At 38.6% G+C, this 21,218-nt stretch overlaps 1 protein-coding gene across 2 annotated transcripts in view; it reads right to left on the bottom strand.

Moving 5' to 3' along the window:
- Positions 1–21,218, bottom strand: part of arid2 (AT-rich interactive domain 2) — a 126,945-nt gene that overhangs the window by 42,688 nt on the left and 63,039 nt on the right. For both annotated transcript variants that reach the window (XM_073059721.1, XM_073059720.1), the window contains exons 6-10: positions 11,086–11,153; positions 4,648–4,717; positions 4,092–4,342; positions 1,167–1,263; positions 869–1,078 (exon numbers count right to left, since the gene is read on the bottom strand). In XM_073059721.1, coding sequence (XP_072915822.1) covers positions 869–1,078; positions 1,167–1,263; positions 4,092–4,342; positions 4,648–4,717; positions 11,086–11,153 — 696 coding nt within the window. The remainder of the gene's footprint in view (positions 1–868; positions 1,079–1,166; positions 1,264–4,091; positions 4,343–4,647; positions 4,718–11,085; positions 11,154–21,218) is intronic.

Below are 21,218 nucleotides of genomic sequence, written 5' to 3'. Positions count from 1 at the left end.
TGTTTTTGTTCTCCTCTATAGTGTGGCTATCTCAATATTTTTTCCATCTCCAACAGCCAGTTTTTTTAAAAAAGTAATTATAACATTAATAACTTTAACCTACACTATCATAAATATCACCCGTTCTCTCTATCCCTTTGACTTCCTGCAATTTATCACTTCTACAGTTCTGCTTAATGGTCCTTGACCCAAAACATTGACGGTTTTCCACCCCCCCCCGCCCCCCGCCCCACTGATGGCAGGCCTGCTGGACTTTTTTTTTAAAAAAAAAGTATGTTCTGGTTTTGTTCCCAAAAAAAAACATTGTCTGTAACTTACACATGCTTGGATATTACACTCGTCATTATGAATTGATGCCAGTTATTTTTCCTATATAAATGATCACAGTGGTAGAGCGAGTTGTGTAGGTGACTCACAGCTCCAGGTCCAATCCCAAGCTCTGTCGCTGTCTAGAATTTTCACGTTCTCCTTGTCACTCTGTAGGTTTCCCTCAAATGCTCCACCTTCCTCCCAAATCCCAAGATGCTAACTGACAGATTAAATTGATCACTTTAAAATTAGTGTTTAACAGTAAAATCAATATTGGAATTCACAGGCATGTGAGAGAAAATATTTGGTGGGGGTGGATGGGGGGGACTGGGAATGATGAGACTAATCAGTGTTAATTGATGGGCAGAATAATCTCCATTTTGTTTTAAGAAAATATAACAAGCCACAAAAAATCAATTTTTTCTAATTACATTCGAAAGTACATGCTGCAATTTACTTAGCTCTACTCAAATCTAAGATTGTGAGATATCAAGCTGTAAAGATGTTGAAATAATGAGGTTATTTTCCCATTTTTACCTGTTAAGTTCACTATACTTACCCACACATTTTTCCACACTAACTATCTTTGCACAGGGTACTTCTCCTAGTTCAGTAAGCATATATAGCACCTCTAATGCAGAGATTACCAGCAGCATATCAGGTAAAGTTAGATGGCATATGATCTCCCTGTATGACTCCTGATCCACATATTCACATATCAAGTCTGCATTATCTTCAGCTCTACACAGGTTTCCTAGTATTTCCATACCTAGAAATCACACACACAAAAAGTAGGTTTGAGGGAATGTACGTATAAACTTTTTTAAAAAAATGAAACTTCTATTGAAGTTGCTTACCTCTTATCTTCAAACACTTGTCACAGGAAAAAAGACACTTTGTTACTGTATGAAAAATTAGATGTGTACTTTTAAAATCAACAGGATCCAACTGAAGCTGTAAGATTAAAAACAAAAAGTCAAATTAATATTAATCTCTTCAATATATACAATCTTCTATCTGCATTTGCCTTAATTATTTGTCACTGGGTTTCAAAACTTGATAATCAACAGTAATGTCCTTGATAGAGACATCAAAAGTGAATCAGAACGCCAAGTAGGATTTTAACATCCAACTTCACTATGAAATTGACATTTAAAAGTAAAGTTCAAATTGCTCCAGTGCTTACTAGAATTAAATAACAGCCAATTTTGTTTTTAATCATTGCTGAAATCATGTTACAATGCTTTACAATAATAATTTCCTAGTTCTGACAATCATTGATACTGTGATGAAAGTAAAGCAACAGAATTGATTTAGATTTTACAAAGCTGTTCCAAGCTTGAAAGCAAGTCCAACATGAATGTGAAGCAAACAAGAGGCCAGACTATCATTACTCAAGTTCAGTGTAATGGGATGGACGTTGCTGTGGTTAATTACACTTGCCATTAGTTACATGGGAATGGGAGAGCAAATTTAACTAAGGAGCTCTACATTTTAATAGCAACATCCAAAATGCCAAAGCTGTTTTCTGCTTTGCAGAAAGCCCATCTCACATCCTCAATTTAAGATACCAAGAAGAGCCAAGTTTCAGCATTTATGTATAAACTCACAGGAATAAAATCAAGATCCATTAACTATATGGTTAATTCCAACTACTACCAAGAAAAGTAGAATTTCAATGTCTAAGCAAATGAATGGTTGGTATCATATCCATATTTAATGGTGCTAGATAGTATGTACACAATCTAATTTGTGCACTGTGCTATTATCATTCATATTTATTTTTTCAGGTAAACAAAAAAACTAAACAACCAAGTACAAATTTAATAGTAAAGGCTATTAAATGCTCTTCTATAGCAGATCATTATATTGTAACTTGATGTAACAATATAATATGTAATCAAACAAATCTCTATCAAGGACATTACCATGAGAAGACAATGTCTTGCTGCAATTTGCTGAAAGCTCTTTTGCCTCTTGAAATCACTCATTTAAATAGTGGCTTTCTACCTTAAAGTTGAGCTTCCAGTTTAACATCAGGGTTTGTGGGAAAAGTCAAAGCACAACTTTATTGCCTGGTCCCTTTTCTCAATGTCCTGAAATCCATCTGAACAATATGTCACAGTACAGTAACCAATCTGATGCCACCTCTTCAGCTGGCTTTATTATTTCCAATATCTTAGTTTTCAAATCAAAACCAATCTTCCTCCAAAACCTTCAACAATTTCCTGCCAACCTTCTCCTGGTTCTGCATGATCCAAATCATTTCTGCCACGTGTTGGGTTCCCTCATTTCCAAAGCTGATTTAGTCGATGATTCTCACCACCAAAATAACTGCCCTCCTTCTCTCAGACCTTAACAGTGGCACATTTCCATTGTCCATTTTTTTTTAATTTAAAGTTTTTAAGCATCGTGCTATTTTCCCAGAAGTCCCATTTCTCAACAACTCAATTCCTGAAGTGTTAAAACTATATGAACAAAAAAACCTACATTAGCACTGTTATCAAAAAAAAAATAGCAAAGATGATAATACTCATGGCTGGAATATTTTTTTTCGTATTAATAGTCCCTCACCCCCTTTCACTCCTCTACACCTGACAACCACATGTTCTAGACTGTAGACTACAAAAGCATATGGATGGTTTAAATGAATGGGCAAAAATTAGACAAATGCAATATAATAGAAAGATGAAATCGCCCATTTCAGCAAATAAAAATTAAAAGAACCATCTTCTCTAAATGGAGACAATCAAGATGCAGAGAGATCTGGGTACCCTAATGCACAATTAACAAAGGCTGCTAGGCCAATTAACCAAGTAAATAAAAAAAGAACATTTAATGTGAGAGGAATTCAATATAGAAGTATGGGCACATATACATCATTCTTAAGACCATATCTGGAAAACTTATTTAAGATATTACAGTACTGGGGGCAATTCAGAGAAGGTTTATTTGCTTTATACCTGGAACTGAAGGAGTTATTTGATTAGGAAAGGCTGAACAGTAGTTGAGGAAGTGAGGCACAGAGCAACATAAGAAACAGACACACAAGAGACTGCAGAAGCAAAAATCTAAAATGAACTCAGCAGTTTAGGCAAGATCTGTGGAAGGAAATGAATAGTCAACATTTCAGGTGGAGGCTCAAACATCACCCAAAACATCAGCTATTAATTTCCCTCCAGAGATCCTGCCTGACCCAATGAAATCATAAGAAATCTCAACAGAGTGGATATGGAGAATAGGTTTCAAATTGTGGAAGAACTTAGAAATAGGATATCACAGTTTCAAATATGGGGGTTGAAAGTCACCTCAAGGGTGCTGGAAACAGCTTTTAAATAAATTTAAAGCACAGATAGAGAGATTTCTGATGAAGGAAGGTTGAAAAGTTTCCATTGTTGGGCTGGTATGTGGGATTTACATTAAACAACAGCAAGGGCAAAATTAATTTTATGCAAGCTGCTAAAAGAGAAAGGCACTGACAGATTAGAAACATTATGACATGCCAAGGACAGTATCCAATATATTCAATTGTTGAAGATTTGAGATTAGTGGAGCCTAGATCACATAGACATAAGTAAAAATAAAGGAAGCTACCTATACTTTTTTAAAAATCTACTTATGTTTTGATTGACCATCCAATGTGCAAAAATTTAATAAAGTGTAAACCCTCTCATTTATTTTTATCTTTAAAATATTTTTGGTATCTTGCAATTTTAAATTGCACTTTGCAATAATTAAGAATATATATAACTTTTAATAACTGAAATACTACAAGTTCATACCTCAGCTGCAACGTTACCCAATGTGTCTAGCCCAAGTTGCTTGAGAGAAGCATACTGACAATGGGAACACAACAAAAGAAACCGGATGCATGTACGGTGAGCTGCCAATAACTTCACATTTCTTTCTTCAAATGACAAATTGCGAAGGATTATTGCTATCTGAAGCACCCGTTGCCCTTCAACATCATTAATGCCAAGTTTATGAGAAGGGTGAAATAAAGACTTCCCCACGTCCATTTCTATATCTACACCTAAAATGGAAAAAAAGTTCATAAAATATTAAATAAAAACCTGGTTACAAAGCCATAAATGCAAATTTGTACCAAAACAATTTCTTGGTATTCTTTCTGTCTCTTTAGGAATAATCACCGATATGACTGTCACTCAATAATGTAACAGATTAGGACCTGAAAATTAGGAAAAGACATTTATAAACGTGTAATTATTAATTCTTACCATACATCCATAAAAACATACATTTGAAACTACTATTCACGATAAATAACATCAATTGTTCAGATAAGCACTTGTTTAGCCTTTAAAAAGTTTCACTAACCTTGTGATCCATTGTTCCTAAAAATAATGAGCTCTCGTATTTCATTATCTTCAATATTGTCTTTCCAAAACTAGAAGACACAAGAGGCATTTTAAATATGCTTTTCTAAACAAATTTCTAATTTGTATTTAATTGTTATACACACAGTGAAAACACATATTAAAGCTAGGCCATAAATTTATGAGTTAAGTGTGCAAAAGAATTCCATATGTCATTCTCCAGTATTTAATTTAACATTTTTTAAGCTTTCCTTTAAAGAAAAAGTAAAGAGGAATCATCTAGGACTGTGGCTGCTTAATTCTACATGATTGCAGATATATATCGATCCCCACATTAAATAAATAATTTATGTTTCTCTGTTACAGTTTAGGGTTCTAAATATCCATTTTAACAGAATAATTTGAGATAAATTATAAAAAATTTCTTGAAGCCTGTTCACCTAGAACTGAAGCAACCAGAAGTTAGTCAGGATCCTTTTAAAGGGATCTACTTAAAGTATGCAACATTGCTTATACGACTTGGCCAGATAAATATATTTGCATCCTAACTAATCACAAGAGAAAAACCTGCAGCATTTTAAATTCATAGATTGTTTTAAAATCTAGCAATCAGCATATGCAACCATCCAGTGGAATTAGTGCTTTACAATCTTTTTTTTTTAAACATAACTCACTTTAAAAGAGCAATGGATATACAACGGCCTAACAAACGTCTCTTTGGACACTTTAGAGAAGGCTTCCCTGTTGCATTTCCCTGTTAAAATCAATTCGCTTTCAAATAAGAAACAGGGCATTTCTCAATTACCACTGCAAAATGCTACATTGCCATTGTTTCCCAATCAGATACCACTTTCAAATACGCTTTAAATTTTCAAACTTCGTAAGCAAAATTCACCATCACTATTAATTGTGGACTAATCAACATTGTTCTCAAATATACTCATTCTGAATTTTTCCATTTAATTCAATTCAGCCATCTAAATCCAGGAAAAGTCTAGAAGGAAGAATGATTTCTAAACCAACTCAGAGCTTGAAAAGCAGCAGTATAAAATATCCCAAGTAGAAGGCAGCAATCAGTTACATAAACTCTAAAATCAGCTGATAGTGCCAACAAAATGCAATATATTGACAGCCAATTCCAAATCAAATGTTAATTTTGCATTTCCCCATTCTTGAATTGACTGGATGTCAAATGCATATCAAATTTGACTCCCAGTAATCTCACTCATGCTCTGCCATACTTAACTGAATTAATTATTTCTATTAAAGGGAAATTCAGACTAAGGGAAACAATACAAGAATGGCAACAAGGTTCTGAAAAATATCACATTAAGCTATAATTTTATCATTTTTTGACCAATATCTTTTTTAAAATTCTAAACTAATAACTTTATCACCATTTAATCAAGGTCTTGTATTAAATATTACAACTGGTATTAATTAGTCATGGAGTAATATCCCAGCATAATGAAAAATGTAGATATGTACTCTGAAATCTTACCACAATACAAGACACTGTGTCTCTTTGACACAAAAATATTCAGATTCATTTTACGTCATTTTTGAGAAATCAAAATAAATGAGCAGTAAATGTTAGCTCTCAAAGGCAAATGCTATCCACATCCTGTTAAATGAAGCAAAACTTAACTCTGCTTCAAAAAATTTGAAGTTAAAAGATATTGAGTGATTAACATTTGACAGATGGATCCTGAAACAAATTCAAAATTTAATTTATTATAGATTTTTTTTAAATAAACAAGCCAATATAATGGATTCTTGTTAATTGGGGGCTGCCGCTTATTTGAGACAACTCTTAAAGAACAAAAACTAATCAAGAAAGTAGCCTGGATTGTCTTTGATTATTTGGGACACCACTCTGCTTAATTGGGACAGGAGACTGCTGTTTCAAGCTTTTAGCCTTGGACATGCCAGAAACAGCCAGGAGTAAAAATTAAATTAAACATAGAAACCCTACAGCACAATACAGGCCCTTCAGCTTACAATACTGTGCTGAACATGTACTTACTTTAGAAATTACCTCGGGTTACCCATAGCCCTTTACTCTTCTGAGCTCCATGTACCTATCCAAGAGTCTTGCAAAAAACCCTATTGTATCCACCTCCATCACCACTGCCGGCAGCCCATTCCACACACTCACCATTCTTGGCGTAAAAACTTACCCGACATCGCCCCTGTACCTTCTTCCAAGCACCTTAAAATTGTGCCCTCACATGTTAGCCATTTCAGCCCTGGGAAAAAGCCTCTGACTATCCATGCGATCAATGCCTCTCATCATCTTACACACCTCTATCACGTCACCTCTCATCCTCTGTCACTCCAAGGAGAAAAGGCCCAGTTTACTCAATTTATTCTCATAAGGCATGCTCTTCAATCCAGGCAACATCCTTGTAAATCTCTGCACCCTTTCAATAGTTTCCACATCCTTCCTGTAGTGAGGTGAACAGAACTGAGCACAGTACTCAAGTGGGGTCTGGCCAGGGTCCTATATAGCTGTAACACGGTGGTCAGCAGCACAGGAGCACCGCAGGGAACCGTACTCTCTCCGGTCCTGTTCACCCTGTACACATCAGACTTCCAATATAACTCGGAGTCCTGCCATGTGCAGAAGTTCGCTGATGACACGGCCATAGTGGGGTGTGTCAGGAATGGACAGGAGGAGGAGTATAGGAAACTGATACAGGACTTTGTGATATGGTGCAACTCAAACTACCTGCGTCTCAATATCACCAAGACCAAGGAGATGGTGGTGGACTTTAGGAGATCTAGGCCTCATATGGAGCCAGTGATCATTAATGGAGAATGTGTGGAGCAGGTTAAGACCTACAAGTATCTGGGAGTACAGTTAGACGAGAAGCTAGACTGGACTGCCAACACAGATGCCTTGTGCAGGAAGGCACAGAGTCGACTGTACTTCCTAAGAAGGTTGGCGTCATTCAATGTCTGTAGTGAGATGCTGAAGATGTTCTATAGGTCAGTTGTGGAGAGCGCCCTCTTCTTTGTGGTGGCGTGTTGGGGAGGAAGCATTAAGAAGAGGGACGCCTCACGTCTTAATAAGCTGGTAAGGAAGGCGGGCTCTGTCGTGGGCAAAGTACTGGAGAGTTTAACATTGGTAGCTGAGCGAAGGGCGCTGAGTAGGCTACGGTCAATTATGGATAACTCTGAACATCCTCTACATAGCACCATCCAGAGACAGAGAAGCAGTTTCAGCGACAGGTTACTATCGATACAATGCTCCTCAGACAGGATGAAGAGGTCAATACTCCCCAATGCCATTAGGCTTTACAATTCTACCGCCAGGACTTAAGAACTTTTTAAAAGCTATTATTAATGCTTTTTGAGATAGTGATTTAGATGCATATCATATTTTTTACTGAGTTAAGTATTGTATGTAATTAGTTTTGCTACAACAAGTGTAAGGGACATTGGAAAAAAAGTTGAATTTCCCCATGGGGATGAATAAAGTATCTATCTATCTATCTATCTATCATTATCTCTTGGCTCTTAAACTCTATCCCACGGTTGATGAAGGCCAATGCACTGTATGCCTTCTTAACCATACAGTCAACCTGCGTAGCAGCTTTGAGTGTCCTATGGACTCGGACCCCAAGATCCCTCTGATCCTCCACACTGCCAAGAGTCTTGCCATTAATACTATATTCTGTCATCATATTTGACCTACCAAAATGAACCACCTCACACTTATCTGGGTTGAATTCCATCTGCCACTTCTCAGCTCAGTTTCTGCATCCTATCGATGTCCTGCTGTAACCTCTTGACAGCCCTCCAAATTATCCACAACACCCTGAACCTTTGTGTCATCAGCAAATTTACTAACCCATCCCTCCACTTCCTCATCCAGGTCATTTATAAAAGTCACAAAGATAAAGGGGTGCCAGAACAGATCCTTGAGGCACACCACTGGTCACTGACCTCCATGCAGAATATGACCCGTCTGCAACCACTCTTTGCCTTCTGTGGGCAAGCCAGTTCTGGATACACAAAGTAAGGTCCCCTTGGATCCCATGCCTCCTTACTTTCTCAATAAGCCTTGCATGGGGTACCTTGTCAAATGCCTTGCTAAAAATCCATATGCACTACTTCTACTACTCTACCTTCATCAATGTGTTTAGTCACATCTTCAAAATGATTTCACTACTTCAACAAGTTAGTAATTAAGAATTTGAAGGTATCAACAGTCATCTTGAATGTTACAATGAAAATGAAGATTTAGAAAACATAATTGTCGTAGGCATTGTATGAAGGTAGCCCATTATCTATCTGCACTAGGTGCCTGTACTGATTTTATTAATTTGTCAAAACAAGGCAGTCTACACTGAATAAATTCATCTGTCGACAACTATTAAGAACTATTACACAGCTTTATAATGCTTTAATGGTATCAGTAATATTCTCATTTGTTCTGCATTTCAAATAAATACACAACGTGTTATCCAGTTAAATGGTAGTTACAATCTTTTTTATACCTTTTAAAGCATTTTCATGAAACTTTGGCTAATTGGGCAGCTGCCTAACTGGGCCAAAATTTACTGGTCCTGGTGTGTTCTAATTAACTAGAATCCACTATTTTATAGATGAATATACATCATTATATAAGCATAGAAAACTTTCCAAATTGGTTTTCAAGGAGCAGTTAAGAAACGGAGTGTCATGAAACCTTCACTTAAATGCTAACATAGTGTAACTACTGTGAAAGTACAAGTACAAAACTATTAAGGCACTGAAAACCCACAACGTACAATAAATAAATTAGGTATTTTCATCTTTAAAATGAGTAAAGCTTAGCTTAAAATTAAAAATTGTTTCAAGTTTACACAAGGTGTGTACCATCCAAAAGCAATGCTACCACACCAGGATTTCAATTTCTAAAACATCGGTAAACCCAAAACTCACTTTGTGAATGCGGCTAAAAGAGAAAAAATTGGTGGCAAATTCCAAATTCTGAAGAATTACTTGAAAAGCAGTTCAATACAAGTTGAACATGTTCTTTTTATTTAATGTAACAATGCCTGTGTATTGAATTAAAAATACATAACTAGTAACAGATGAATCTGTGTACTCAGATCTTCACAGTTCTTCAGGATATCTAGACGTTTTCATTGCAATACTTATCTATGGCTTGTCAATTTATACCCTTTTCCCTCATGCACTAACATCAGTTTGCATAGGCTTTCTCTACACCAGCATCCTGACCGAAGCAGATGATTACAGATTCTGAAACTGTCCATTGGATTCCCAAGTCCAAATCAACATGAATCACCACCTACATGCGCCTTTTTCACAATATGTGTAGTTATCTTTTTAGCCTTAGTTTCTGACCACCTGTTTTTTAGCCACCTGACCATCCATAATTCCTTGTCCCCCAACTTGGCTTATGGAGTATTTTATGCTGTATTTTACCTCATATTAAGTATAGCAAACCACATCATCTATCCATCAATGGTCCAGAATCATTGCATTTTCTAATTTTCACATATTGGTAAAAGTAAGTTGCCTTACCACAAACACTGTATGCAACTGGTAAATTACTTCAGGTTACTAAAACAACATGCATTACTAGGACTGACCAGAAACTGCCAGTGGCACAATAAAAAGATCATCCAGTGGGACAATCTTATTCATATTTTTCATATTATTCATATAATTTCTTATTCATTCAACTTATAAGAAAGAAAAGGCATAAACTTTCTTATTAGACTCTGAGGAAAATCTCATGCTCTTGAGGTCTCTATTGGAAGAAAGGGTGACTGTACAGTATACTTTTATCTCAAATAATCTTTTCTGTTTTGGCATATTTCTAGTCTCAACCTGCTTATTGTTATTACAGACGTACAATCTTTCTACATTTCCATTCCACACCAGGATGAGGGCCCTCCACATCTTCCTTGAAAAGAAGCCCAACTAGTTCACCTCCATTTGCATGTTCAATCACTTGGTGAAACCTGTTCTCACACTGAAAAAGTATACACATTTTCCTCTCCATCCATCCTCAATAACAAGTTCATGCACATGTGCCTGCTTTAGGAAGAGTAATATCCAAAAAAAGGGAGGCCAAGTTAGGGATGGTAATTCAAAGAATCGTAATGAGCTATGCCCATCTCTCTCCATAAGAGTGCTTTGAAATTGTAAATAGCGCTATATAGCGCTAAAGACAGATCTATGCCCTCCAGCACAGAACCCAAGGTCCTCAGTTAGCACTGACAGGTGTCCAGGAACCTATATGGTCTATACCAACAGTATTTCTGCTGAATGGTCCTTTCATGGAGTTAGGGTGATCCTGAAATTCCCAGGAAGTCATACATTTTATGTTGAAATTAAACACATGAAAGGTCTGAATCTCAAATTTGATTTCATGTTATAATTTAAATTGTCTTCATACGAATCTATTGATTTCTTTTACCTGAAAAAAATCTCTGCCTGATTTTTCTTTCCACTCTGTTCCAAATACAGAAGACAAGGTTCCCAAAGCTGTGGATATAGTAACATTAGGGACAATAAGTATACATTACAGATTTAGTTATTGCAGTTTAATGGTAAGGATAATTTTGTTGCGTATGCAAAAGGCCGAAGTTGGTAGGTAAATAAAACGTTGACAATTTTTTTCCCACAAAAAGCAAATATAAAGTCTACACAAATGTGACATTTTTCTTATCAATGCAATGAAATGTAAAATTACCAAGTCATTTGTTCAACAATGTGTAACAAATGTTGGTCACAAATTAGGGATATTGTTAAAACAAACCTTAAACATGTAAACTAATATAAATGTGTAAGACCAACTCTTAAAAGCATTCTATACTAGATTTCCACTTCTCATGGTGTAAAGTAATTGGAGTCTTTTTGTTCTTTAAATATTCAGACTGTAAAAGTCAAGGATAATCCTCAAAACAGAACAAAGAAAATTGCTTTAAAATTTCTTCACATATAAAAATCAAATTACCTGAAAGAAATCTGAATTTCTAAATCAAATCTGGAACAAGTTTAATGCAGTTGCAGTTACAGTAGCAAACACTATGCAAAAAAATGCTTGAAAGGTAGGAAAAATAAAATCACAAAAGATCTTATCCATTATTCCAATTTGTCTTCATTTAGACTCTGAGAAATGTGTTTTTTTTTACATGTATTAATTCCACTACTTACCTCCAAAGCTTTGAGTTACAGACCTTCCAAAATTAATTTCAGATACTTGGTAATAAATTGAAAGGGAATAGATAATCCAGCTGCTGGCTAGAAACAGTTTGTTCCACTATACAATAATCAAAACTAAAAATACATTACTACTCATTCATGATATCGAGTCTTGCAAAGTATGGCTACAATTGCAATGTTGGAAATATAGAGACCACTTTGCACACAGCAAATGTCTAGAAGCAGCAGTGTGCCAAATTTGTTTTCACTTAGCAATAAATAATGGTAATGGCATACACTTCTAAAATGTAAACAAAATGCTGGAAATCTGTCATATTGTATCCACGGCAAGAGAAACTGAATTAGCATCTTGGAGCCTCGTCAGAACATAACACAAGTAATTAACACATATAATACGTATTGTGTTCATTTATCAGTCTAACAACAAAACATTAGCCTTCAAGTCAGTAGAATTTATCTGGAAGGGTCTTTAATGTGAAACATTAACTGTTTCTTTTGCAGCCTAACGTGCTGCAGAACATTTTCAGCACTTTTTATTTCAGATTGCCAGACTCAGCAGGTTTATCCTGCCTTTCAGAATATCCTTTATTATTTGAACAAAATAAATTGAGTAATATTGAAATATTTAATAAATGTTAAAATCAGCATTATCACCAGTAGGGCAGGTTGAGGGAAATGCAACAATTCAATATTTTCACCAGTGTATAAAAAACTGCAGTTTTACAGGAAATATGAGTGGAGGAGGAAAAGTCCCACAAATAATTAGGAATGGAGCTCAGACAGAAAGGTTTGACTGGATTAAAGGAGATCCTGCCAACTCTTCAAATAAAATGATGAATTTTAGTAACTAGTAAATGGCCAACTGCTGTGCAGTGCTGTAAATGTATTTCAAACACAGAATGGAAAAGGATTACACATTACTAAATGATTCAGGTAAAATATTCTCAATGGGATCTTTTTTGAACTTCTAACTTAACAGTTTTGCATCTGAAGCATTAATAACTAATTAAAATTCTTAACATTTGGAGCTTAGCTTAAACAGCCATCTGTAGAGCAAAGACATGAGATAAAACTTAAGAGTTGGGTGCAAAGAGCACAGATCAAAACACTGGAAACATATTATAGAAAAAGACAAAAAGAATCACCGTATAGTTACAGCACAGGAGGCTAGTTAGCCCATTGTGTTCCCACTGGCTCTCTTACCCAAGGTAAATCTTGCTCTGCACTGCTCAGCCAATTTTCCATAGCCTTGCGGCATTTTTCTCACTGTATGTTTATCCAGTTCTAACTTGCTTCAACTATATCTACAGGTCGTGCATTCCAGGTTCAGACGTACAATCCAAAAAAACAGCTTTCCCTATCACACTTCAAATTCTCCTCCCCTTTATTGTATCTTAGAGAAGTACAGCATGGAAACAGGCCCTTTACCCCATCTAGTCACTGCCAAACCATTTTTAATGCTTGTGGGAATAAAAGGGGCCTTTTCTGGTTTGCAGTGACTAGTGGTATTCCTCAGGGGTCAATATTGGGACCACTACTTTTCTCATTATTTGTCAATGTTTGGATAACTGAATTGATGGCTTTGTAGCAAAGTTTGCAGATGATACGAAGATAGGTGGAGGGGTAGGTAGTGCTGAGGAAGCAGTGTGATTACAGCAGGACTTAGACAAATTGGAAGAATGGGCAAAGAAGTGGCAGATGGAATACAGTGTTGGGAAATGTATGATAATGCGCTGTGGTAAAAGGAGCAAAAGTGCAGACTATTACCTACAGTTGAAGTCAGAAGTTTACATACACCTTAGCCAAATACATTTAAATCAGTTTTTTTCGATTCCTGACATTTAATCCTAGTAAACATTTCCTGTATTAGGTCAGTTAGGATCACTACTTTATTTTAAGAATGTGAAATGTCAGAATAATAGAGAGAATGATTTATTTCAGCTTTTATTTCTTTCATCACTTTCCCAGTGGGTCAGAAGTTTACACACACTTTGTTAGTATTTGGTAGCATTGCCTTTAAATTGTTTAACTTGGGTTAAAAGTTTTCAGTAGCCTTCCTTCCACAAGCTTCTCACAATAAGTTTCTAGAATTTTGTTCCATTCCTCCAGACAGAACTGGTGTAACTGAGTCAGGTTTGTAGGCCTCCTTGCTCACACACACTTTTTCAGGTCTGCCCACAAATTTATTTATTTTTTTTTTTTTTAAATCGGATTGAGGTCAAAGCTTTGTGATGGCCACTCCAATACCTTGACTTTGTTGTCCTTAAGCAATTTTGGCACAACTCTGGAGGTATGCTTGGGGTTATTGCCCATTTGTAAGACCTATTTGTGACCAAACTTTAACTTCCTGGCTGATGTCTTGAGATGTTGCTTCAATATATCCACATAATTTTCCTTCCTCAAGATGCCATCTATTTTGTGAAGTGCACCAGTCCCTCCTGCAGCAAAGCACCCCAACAGGATGCTGTCACCCCCATGCTTCACAGTTGGGTTGGTGTTCTTCAGCTTACAAGCCTCACCCTTTTTCCTCCAAACATAACAATGGTCATTATGGCCAAACAGTTCAATTTTTGTTCATCAGACCAGAGGACATTTCTCCAAAAAGTAAGATCTTTGTCCCCATGTGCACTTGCAAAATTTAGTCTGGCTTTTTAATGGCAGTTTTGGAGCAGTGGCTTCTTCCTTGCTGAGCAGCGTTTCAGGTTCTGTTGATATAGGACTCGTTTTACTGTGCATAAAGATACTTGTCTACCTGTTTCCTCCAGCATCTTCACAAGGTCCTTTGCTGTTCTTCTGGGATTGATTTGCACTTTTCGCGCCAAAGTTCATCTCTAGGAGACAGAATGCGTCTCCTTCCTGAGCGGTAGGACGGCTGCGTGGTCCTATGGAGTTTAGACTTGTGTACTGTTGTTTGTACAGATGAACGTGGTACCTTCAGGCGTTTGGAAATTGCTCCCAAGGATGAACCACAATTATTTTTTCTGAGGTCTTGGCTGATTTCTTTTGATTTCATTTGTGAACTTTTGACCCACTGGAATTGAGATTTAGTCAATTAAAAGTGCAATCATCAGTCTGTACACAATAGTTGGGAAAATTACTCGTGTCGTGCACAAAGTAGATGTCCTCAATGTCTTGCCAAAACTACAGTTTGCTAATACGAAATCTGAGGAGTGGTTGAACAATGAGTTTTAATGACTTCAACCTAAATGTATGTAAACTTCTGACTTCAACAGTAAATGGGGAGAACATTCAAACATCAGAGGTGCAGAGAGACTTAGGAGTCCTCGTGAAAGACTCCCAGAAAGTTAAATTACTGGTTGAGTCTGTGGTAAAGGCAGCAAATGCAATATTGGCATTTATTTCAAGGGGAATAGAATATAAAAGCAAGAAGATAATGCTAAGCCTTTTTGAGTCACTAGTCAGGCCGCAGTTAGAGTATTTTTGGGCCCAATATTTCAGAAAGGGAGTCCAGAGGAGGTTCATGAGGATGATTCTAGGAATTAAGGGATTAACATATGAGGAGTGTTTGGCAGCTTTGAGCCTATACTCACTGGAATTTAGAAGACTGCGGGGGTGGGGGGGGGGGTTGAATCTCAATGAAACCTACCGAAAGTTGAAAGAACTAGATAGGATGGATGTGGAGAGGATGTTTCCTATGGTGGGGGTATCCAGAACTAGAAGGCACAGACTCAAAATCAAGAGGTGACCTTTTAGAACAAAGGTAAGGAAGTATCAATAAGGATCAGTACTTGGAGCTATGTGTTGTGGCCATTACAGAGACTTGGATGATGCAGAGGAAGGAATGGCTACTTAAGAGTGCCAGGCTTTAGATGTTTTAGAAAAGACAGGGAGGGAGGCAAAAGAGGTGAGGGCATGGCACTGTTGATTAGAGACAGTGTCAGGGCTGCAGAAAAGATGGATGTCATGGAGGGATTGTCTACGGAGTCTCTGTGAGTGGAAGTTAGGAACAGGAAGGGGTCAATAATTCTACTGGGTGTTCTTTTTTTATAGAGACATCGAGGAGCAGATAGGGAGACGGATTCTGCAAAGGCGTAATAACAACAGGGTTGCCATGATGGGAGATTTTAATTTCCCAATATCGACTGGCATCTCCCTAGAGCCAGCGGTTTAAATGGGGTTGAGTTTAAGTGTGTTCAGGAAGGTTTCTTGACACAATATGTAGATAAGCCTCCAAGAGGAGAGCCTGTACTTGATCTGGTATTGGGAAATGAACCTGGTCAGGTGTCAGATCTTTCAGTGGGAGAGAATTTTGAACATAATCATCACAATTCTATCTCCTTTACCATATCACTGGTGAGAGATAGGAAAAGACAAGTTACAAAAGTGTTGGAGTAAGGGGAAATATCAGGCTATTACACAGGAACTTGGAAGCATAAACTGGAAACAGATATTCTCAGGGAAATGTACAGGAAAAAATGTGGCAAATGTTCAGGGGATATTTGCATGGAGTTCTGCATAGGTACGTTCCAATGAGACAGGGAAAGGATGGTAGGGTACAGGAACAGTGTACAAAGGCTGTTGTAAATCTAGTCAAGAAGAAGAGCTTATGAAAGGTTCAAAAAAACTAGGTAATGATAGAGATCAAGAAGATTATAAGGTTAGCAGGAAAGAGTTTAAGAAAGAAATTAGGAGAGCCAGAAGGGGCCTGTAAAAGCTTTTATAGATACGTGAAAAGAAAAAGATTGGTCAAGACAAATGTAGGTCCTTTACAGTCAGAAACAGGTGAATTGATCATAGGGAACAAAGACATGGCAGACCAATTGAATAACTACTTTGGTTCTGTCTTCACTAAGGAGGACATAAATAATCTTCCGGAAATAGTAAGGGACCGAGGGTCCAGTGAGATGGAGGAACTGAGGGAAATACATGTTAGTAGGGAAGTGGTGTTAGGTAAATTGAAGGGATTAATGGCAGATAAATCCCCAGGGCCTGATGGTCTGCATCCCAGAGTGCTTGAGGAAGTAGCCCAAGAAATAGTGGATGAATTAGTGATAATTTTTCAAAACTCCTTAGATTCTGGATTAGTTCCTGAGGATTGGAGGGTGGCTAATGTAACCCCACTTTTTAAAAAAAGGAGGGAGAGAGAAACCGGGGAATTATAGACCGGTTAGTCTGACATCGGTGGTGGGGAAAATGCTAAAGTCGGTTATCAAAGATGTGATAACAGCACATTTGGAAAGAGGTGAAATCATCGGACAAAGTCAGCATGGATTTGTGAAAGGAAAATCATGTCTGACGAATCTTATAGAATTTTTTGAAGATGTAACTAGAAGTGGATAGGGGAGAGCCAGTGGATGTGGTATATTTAGATTTTCAAAAGACTTTTGACAAGGTCCCACACAGGAGATTAGTGTGCAAACTTAAAGCACGCAGTATTGGGGGTATGGTATTGATGTGGATAGAGAATTGGTTGGCAGACAGGAAGCAAAGAGCGGGAGTAAACAGGACCTTTTCAGAATGGCAGGCAATGACTAGTGGGGTACCGCAAGGCTCAGTGCTGGGACCCCAGTTGTTTACAATATATATTAATGACTTAGACGAGGGAATTAAATGCAGCATCTCCAAGTTTGCCGATGACACGAAGCTGGGTGGCGGTGTTAGCTGTGAGGAGGATGCTAACAGGATGCAGGGTGACTTGGATAGTTTAGGTGAGTGGGCAAATTCATGGCAGATGCAATTTAATGTGGATAAATGTGAGGTTATCCACTTTGGTTGCAAGAACAGGAAAACAGATTATTATCTGAACGGTGGCTAATTAGGAAAAGGGGAGATGCAACGAGATCTGGGTGTCATTGTACACCAGTCATTGAAGGTGGGCATGCAGGTACAGCAGGCGGTGAAAAAGGCAAATGGTATGTTGGCATTCATAGCAAAAGGATTTGAGTACAGGAGCAGGGAGGTTCTACTGCAGCTGTACAAGGCCTTGGTGAGACCGCACCTAGAATATTGTGTGCAATTTTGGTCCCCTAATCTGAGGAAAGACATTCTTGCCATAGAGGGAGTACAGAGAAGGTTCACCAGATTGATTCCTGGGATGGCAGGACTTGCATATGAAGAAAGACTGGATCATCTAGGCTTATACTCACTGGAATTTAGAAGATTGAGGGGGGATCTTATTGAAATGTAAAAAATTCTAAAGGGATTGGACAGGCTAGATGCAGGAAGATTGTTTCCGATGTTGGGGAAGTCCAGAATGAGGGGTCACAGTTTAAGGATAAAGGGGAAGCCTTTTAGGACCGAGATGAGGAAAAACTTCTTCACACAGAGAGTGGTGAATCTGTGGAACTCTCTGCCACAGGAAACAGTTGAGGCCGGTTCATTGGCTATACTTAAGAGGAAGTCAGATATGGCCCTTGTGGCTAAAGGGATCGGGGGTATGGAGAGAAAGCAGGTACAGGGTTCTGAGTTGGATGATCAGCCATGATCATACTGAATGGCGGTGCAGGCTCGAAGGGCTAAATGGCCTACTCCTGCATCTATTTTCTATGTTTCTATGGGCCATTAGTGATTTGTGATATGGTGCAACTCAAACTACCTGCGTCTCAATATCACCAAGACCAAGGAGATGGTGGTGGACTTTAGGAGATCTAGGCCTCATATGGAGCCAGTGATCATTAATGGAGAATGTGTGGAGCAGGTTAAGACCTACAAGTATCTGGGAGTACAGTTAGACGAGAAGCTAGACTGGACTGCCAACACAGATGCCTTGTGCAGGAAGGCACAGAGTCGACTGTACTTCCTAAGAAGGTTGGCGTCATTCAATGTCTGTAGTGAGATGCTGAAGATGTTCTATAGGTCAGTTGTGGAGAGCGCCCTCTTCTTTGTGGTGGCGTGTTGGGGAGGAAGCATTAAGAAGAGGGACGCCTCACGTCTTAATAAGCTGGTAAGGAAGGCGGGCTCTGTCGTGGGCAAAGTACTGGAGAGTTTAACATTGGTAGCTGAGCGAAGGGCGCTGAGTAGGCTACGGTCAATTATGGATAACTCTGAACATCCTCTACATAGCACCATCCAGAGACAGAGAAGCAGTTTCAGCGACAGGTTACTATCGATACAATGCTCCTCAGACAGGATGAAGAGGTCAATACTCCCCAATGCCATTAGGCTTTACAATTCTACCGCCAGGACTTAAGAACTTTTTAAAAGCTATTATTAATGCTTTTTGAGATAGTGATTTAGATGCATATCATATTTTTTACTAAGTATTGTATGTAATTAGTTTTGCTACAACAAGTGTATGGGACATTGGAAAAAAAGTTGAATTTCCCCATGGGGATGAATAAAGTATCTATCTATCTATCTATCTATCTAGAAGGCCTTGGCATACGGGATTAAGGAAAACCCCAAGGCATTCTACAAGTCTGTGAAGACCAAGAGGATAAAACATGAGAGAATAAGGCCAATCAACTGTGACAGTGGAAAAGTGTGTATGCAACCGGAGGAGATAGCAGAGGTACTTAATGAATACTTTGCTTCAATATTCACTATGGAAATGGATCTTGGCGATTATAGGGATGACTTACAATGGACAGAAAAGCTTGAGCATGCAGATATTAAGGAAGAGGACGTGCTGGAGCCTTTGGAAAGCAGCAAGTTGGATAAGTCACCAGGACCGCACAGGATGTACCCCAGGCTACTGTGGGAGGCGAGGGAGGAGATTGCTGAGCCTCTGGCGATGATCTCTGCATCATCAATGGGGATGGGAGAGGTTCAGCAGGATTGGAGGGTTGCGGGTGTTGTTCCCTTATTCAATGAAGAGAGTAGAGATAGCCCAGGAAACTACATACCAGAGAGTCTTACTTCAGTGGTTGGTAAGCTGATGGAGAAGACCCTGAGGCAGGATTTATGAACATTTGGAGAGGCTTAATGTGATTAGGAATAGTCAGCATGGCTTTGTGAAAGGCAGGTCGTGCTTTACGAGCCTGATTGAATTTGTTGAGGATGTGACTAACCACATTGATGAAGGTAGAGCAGTAGATGTAGTGTATTTGGATTTCAGCAAGACATTTTACAAGGTACCCCATGCAAGGCTTATTGAGAAAATAAGGAGGCATGGGATCCAAGGGGACGTTGCTTTGTGGATCCAGAACTGGCTTGCACACAGAATGCAAAGAGTGGTTGTAGATGGGTCATATTCTGCATGGAGGTTGGTAACCTGTGGAGTGCCTCAGGGACCTGTTCTGGGACCCCTACTCTTCGTGATTTTTATAAATGACCTGGATAAAGAAGTGGAAGGATGGGTTAGTATATTTGCCAATGACACAAAGGTTGGGGGTGTTGTGGATAGTGTGGAGGGCTGTCAGAGGTTACAGCAGGACATCGATAAGATGCAAAGCTGGGCTGAGAAGTGGTAGATGTAGTTCAACCCAGGTAAATGTGAGGTGGTACATTTTGGTAGGTCAAATATGACAGAATATGGTATTAATGGTAAGACTCTTGGTAATGTGGAGGATCAGAGGGATCTTGGGGTCCAAGTCCATAGGAGACTCAAAGCTGCTGCGCAGGTTGACTCTGTGGTTAAGAAAGCATATGATGCACTGGCCATCATCAATCATGGGATTGAGTTTAAGAGCCGAGAGTTAATGTTGCAGCTATATAGGACCCTGGTCAGACCCCACTTGGAATACTGTAGTTCTGGTCGCCTCACTGTAGGAAGGATGTAGAAACCATAGAAAGGGTGCAGAGGAGATTTACACAGATGTTGTCTGGATTGGGAGCATGCCTTATGAGAATAGGTTGAGTGAGCTCGGCCTTTTCTCCTTGGAGCGACGGAGGATGAGAGGTAGCCTGATAGAGGTGTATAAGATGATGAGAGGCATTGATCATGTGGATAGTCAGAGGCTTTTTCCCAGGGTTGGAATGGCTAGTATATGAGGGCACAGTTTTAAGGTGCTTGGAAGTAGGTACAAAGATGTCAGGGGTAAGTTAGTTTGTTTGTTTATTATTAATGCAAGGAGTGGTGAGTGTGTGGAAATGGGCTGCCGGTGATGTGAGGTGGATATGATAGGGTCTTTTAAGAGAATCCTGGACAGGTAACATGCAGCTCAGAAAAATAGAGGACTATGGGTAACCCTAGGTAATACCTAAGGTAAGGACATGCTCGGCACAGCTTTATGGGCTGAAGGGCCTGTACTGTGCTGTAGGTTTTCTATGTTTCTATGTTTTTTTTTTAGCCAGAGAACAGTGAATCTGTGGGATACTCTGTCACAGATTGTGGTGAAGGCCAAGCTCATGGGTATATTTAAGGCAGAAGTTGATCGTTTCCCAATCAGTCTGGGTATCAAAGGATATGGCAAGAAGTCAGGTGTATGGGGGTCAGTGGGATAAGGGATCAGCCATGATGGATTGGCCAAGCAGACTCGATGG

This window comes from Hemitrygon akajei, chromosome 10, assembly GCF_048418815.1.
Source record: "Hemitrygon akajei chromosome 10, sHemAka1.3, whole genome shotgun sequence".
In the NCBI taxonomy this organism is placed as follows: Eukaryota; Metazoa; Chordata; class Chondrichthyes; order Myliobatiformes; family Dasyatidae; genus Hemitrygon; species Hemitrygon akajei.
The sequence above is the reverse complement of the archived record's forward strand: the minus strand, read 5'-3'. Positions and strand labels throughout refer to the sequence as shown.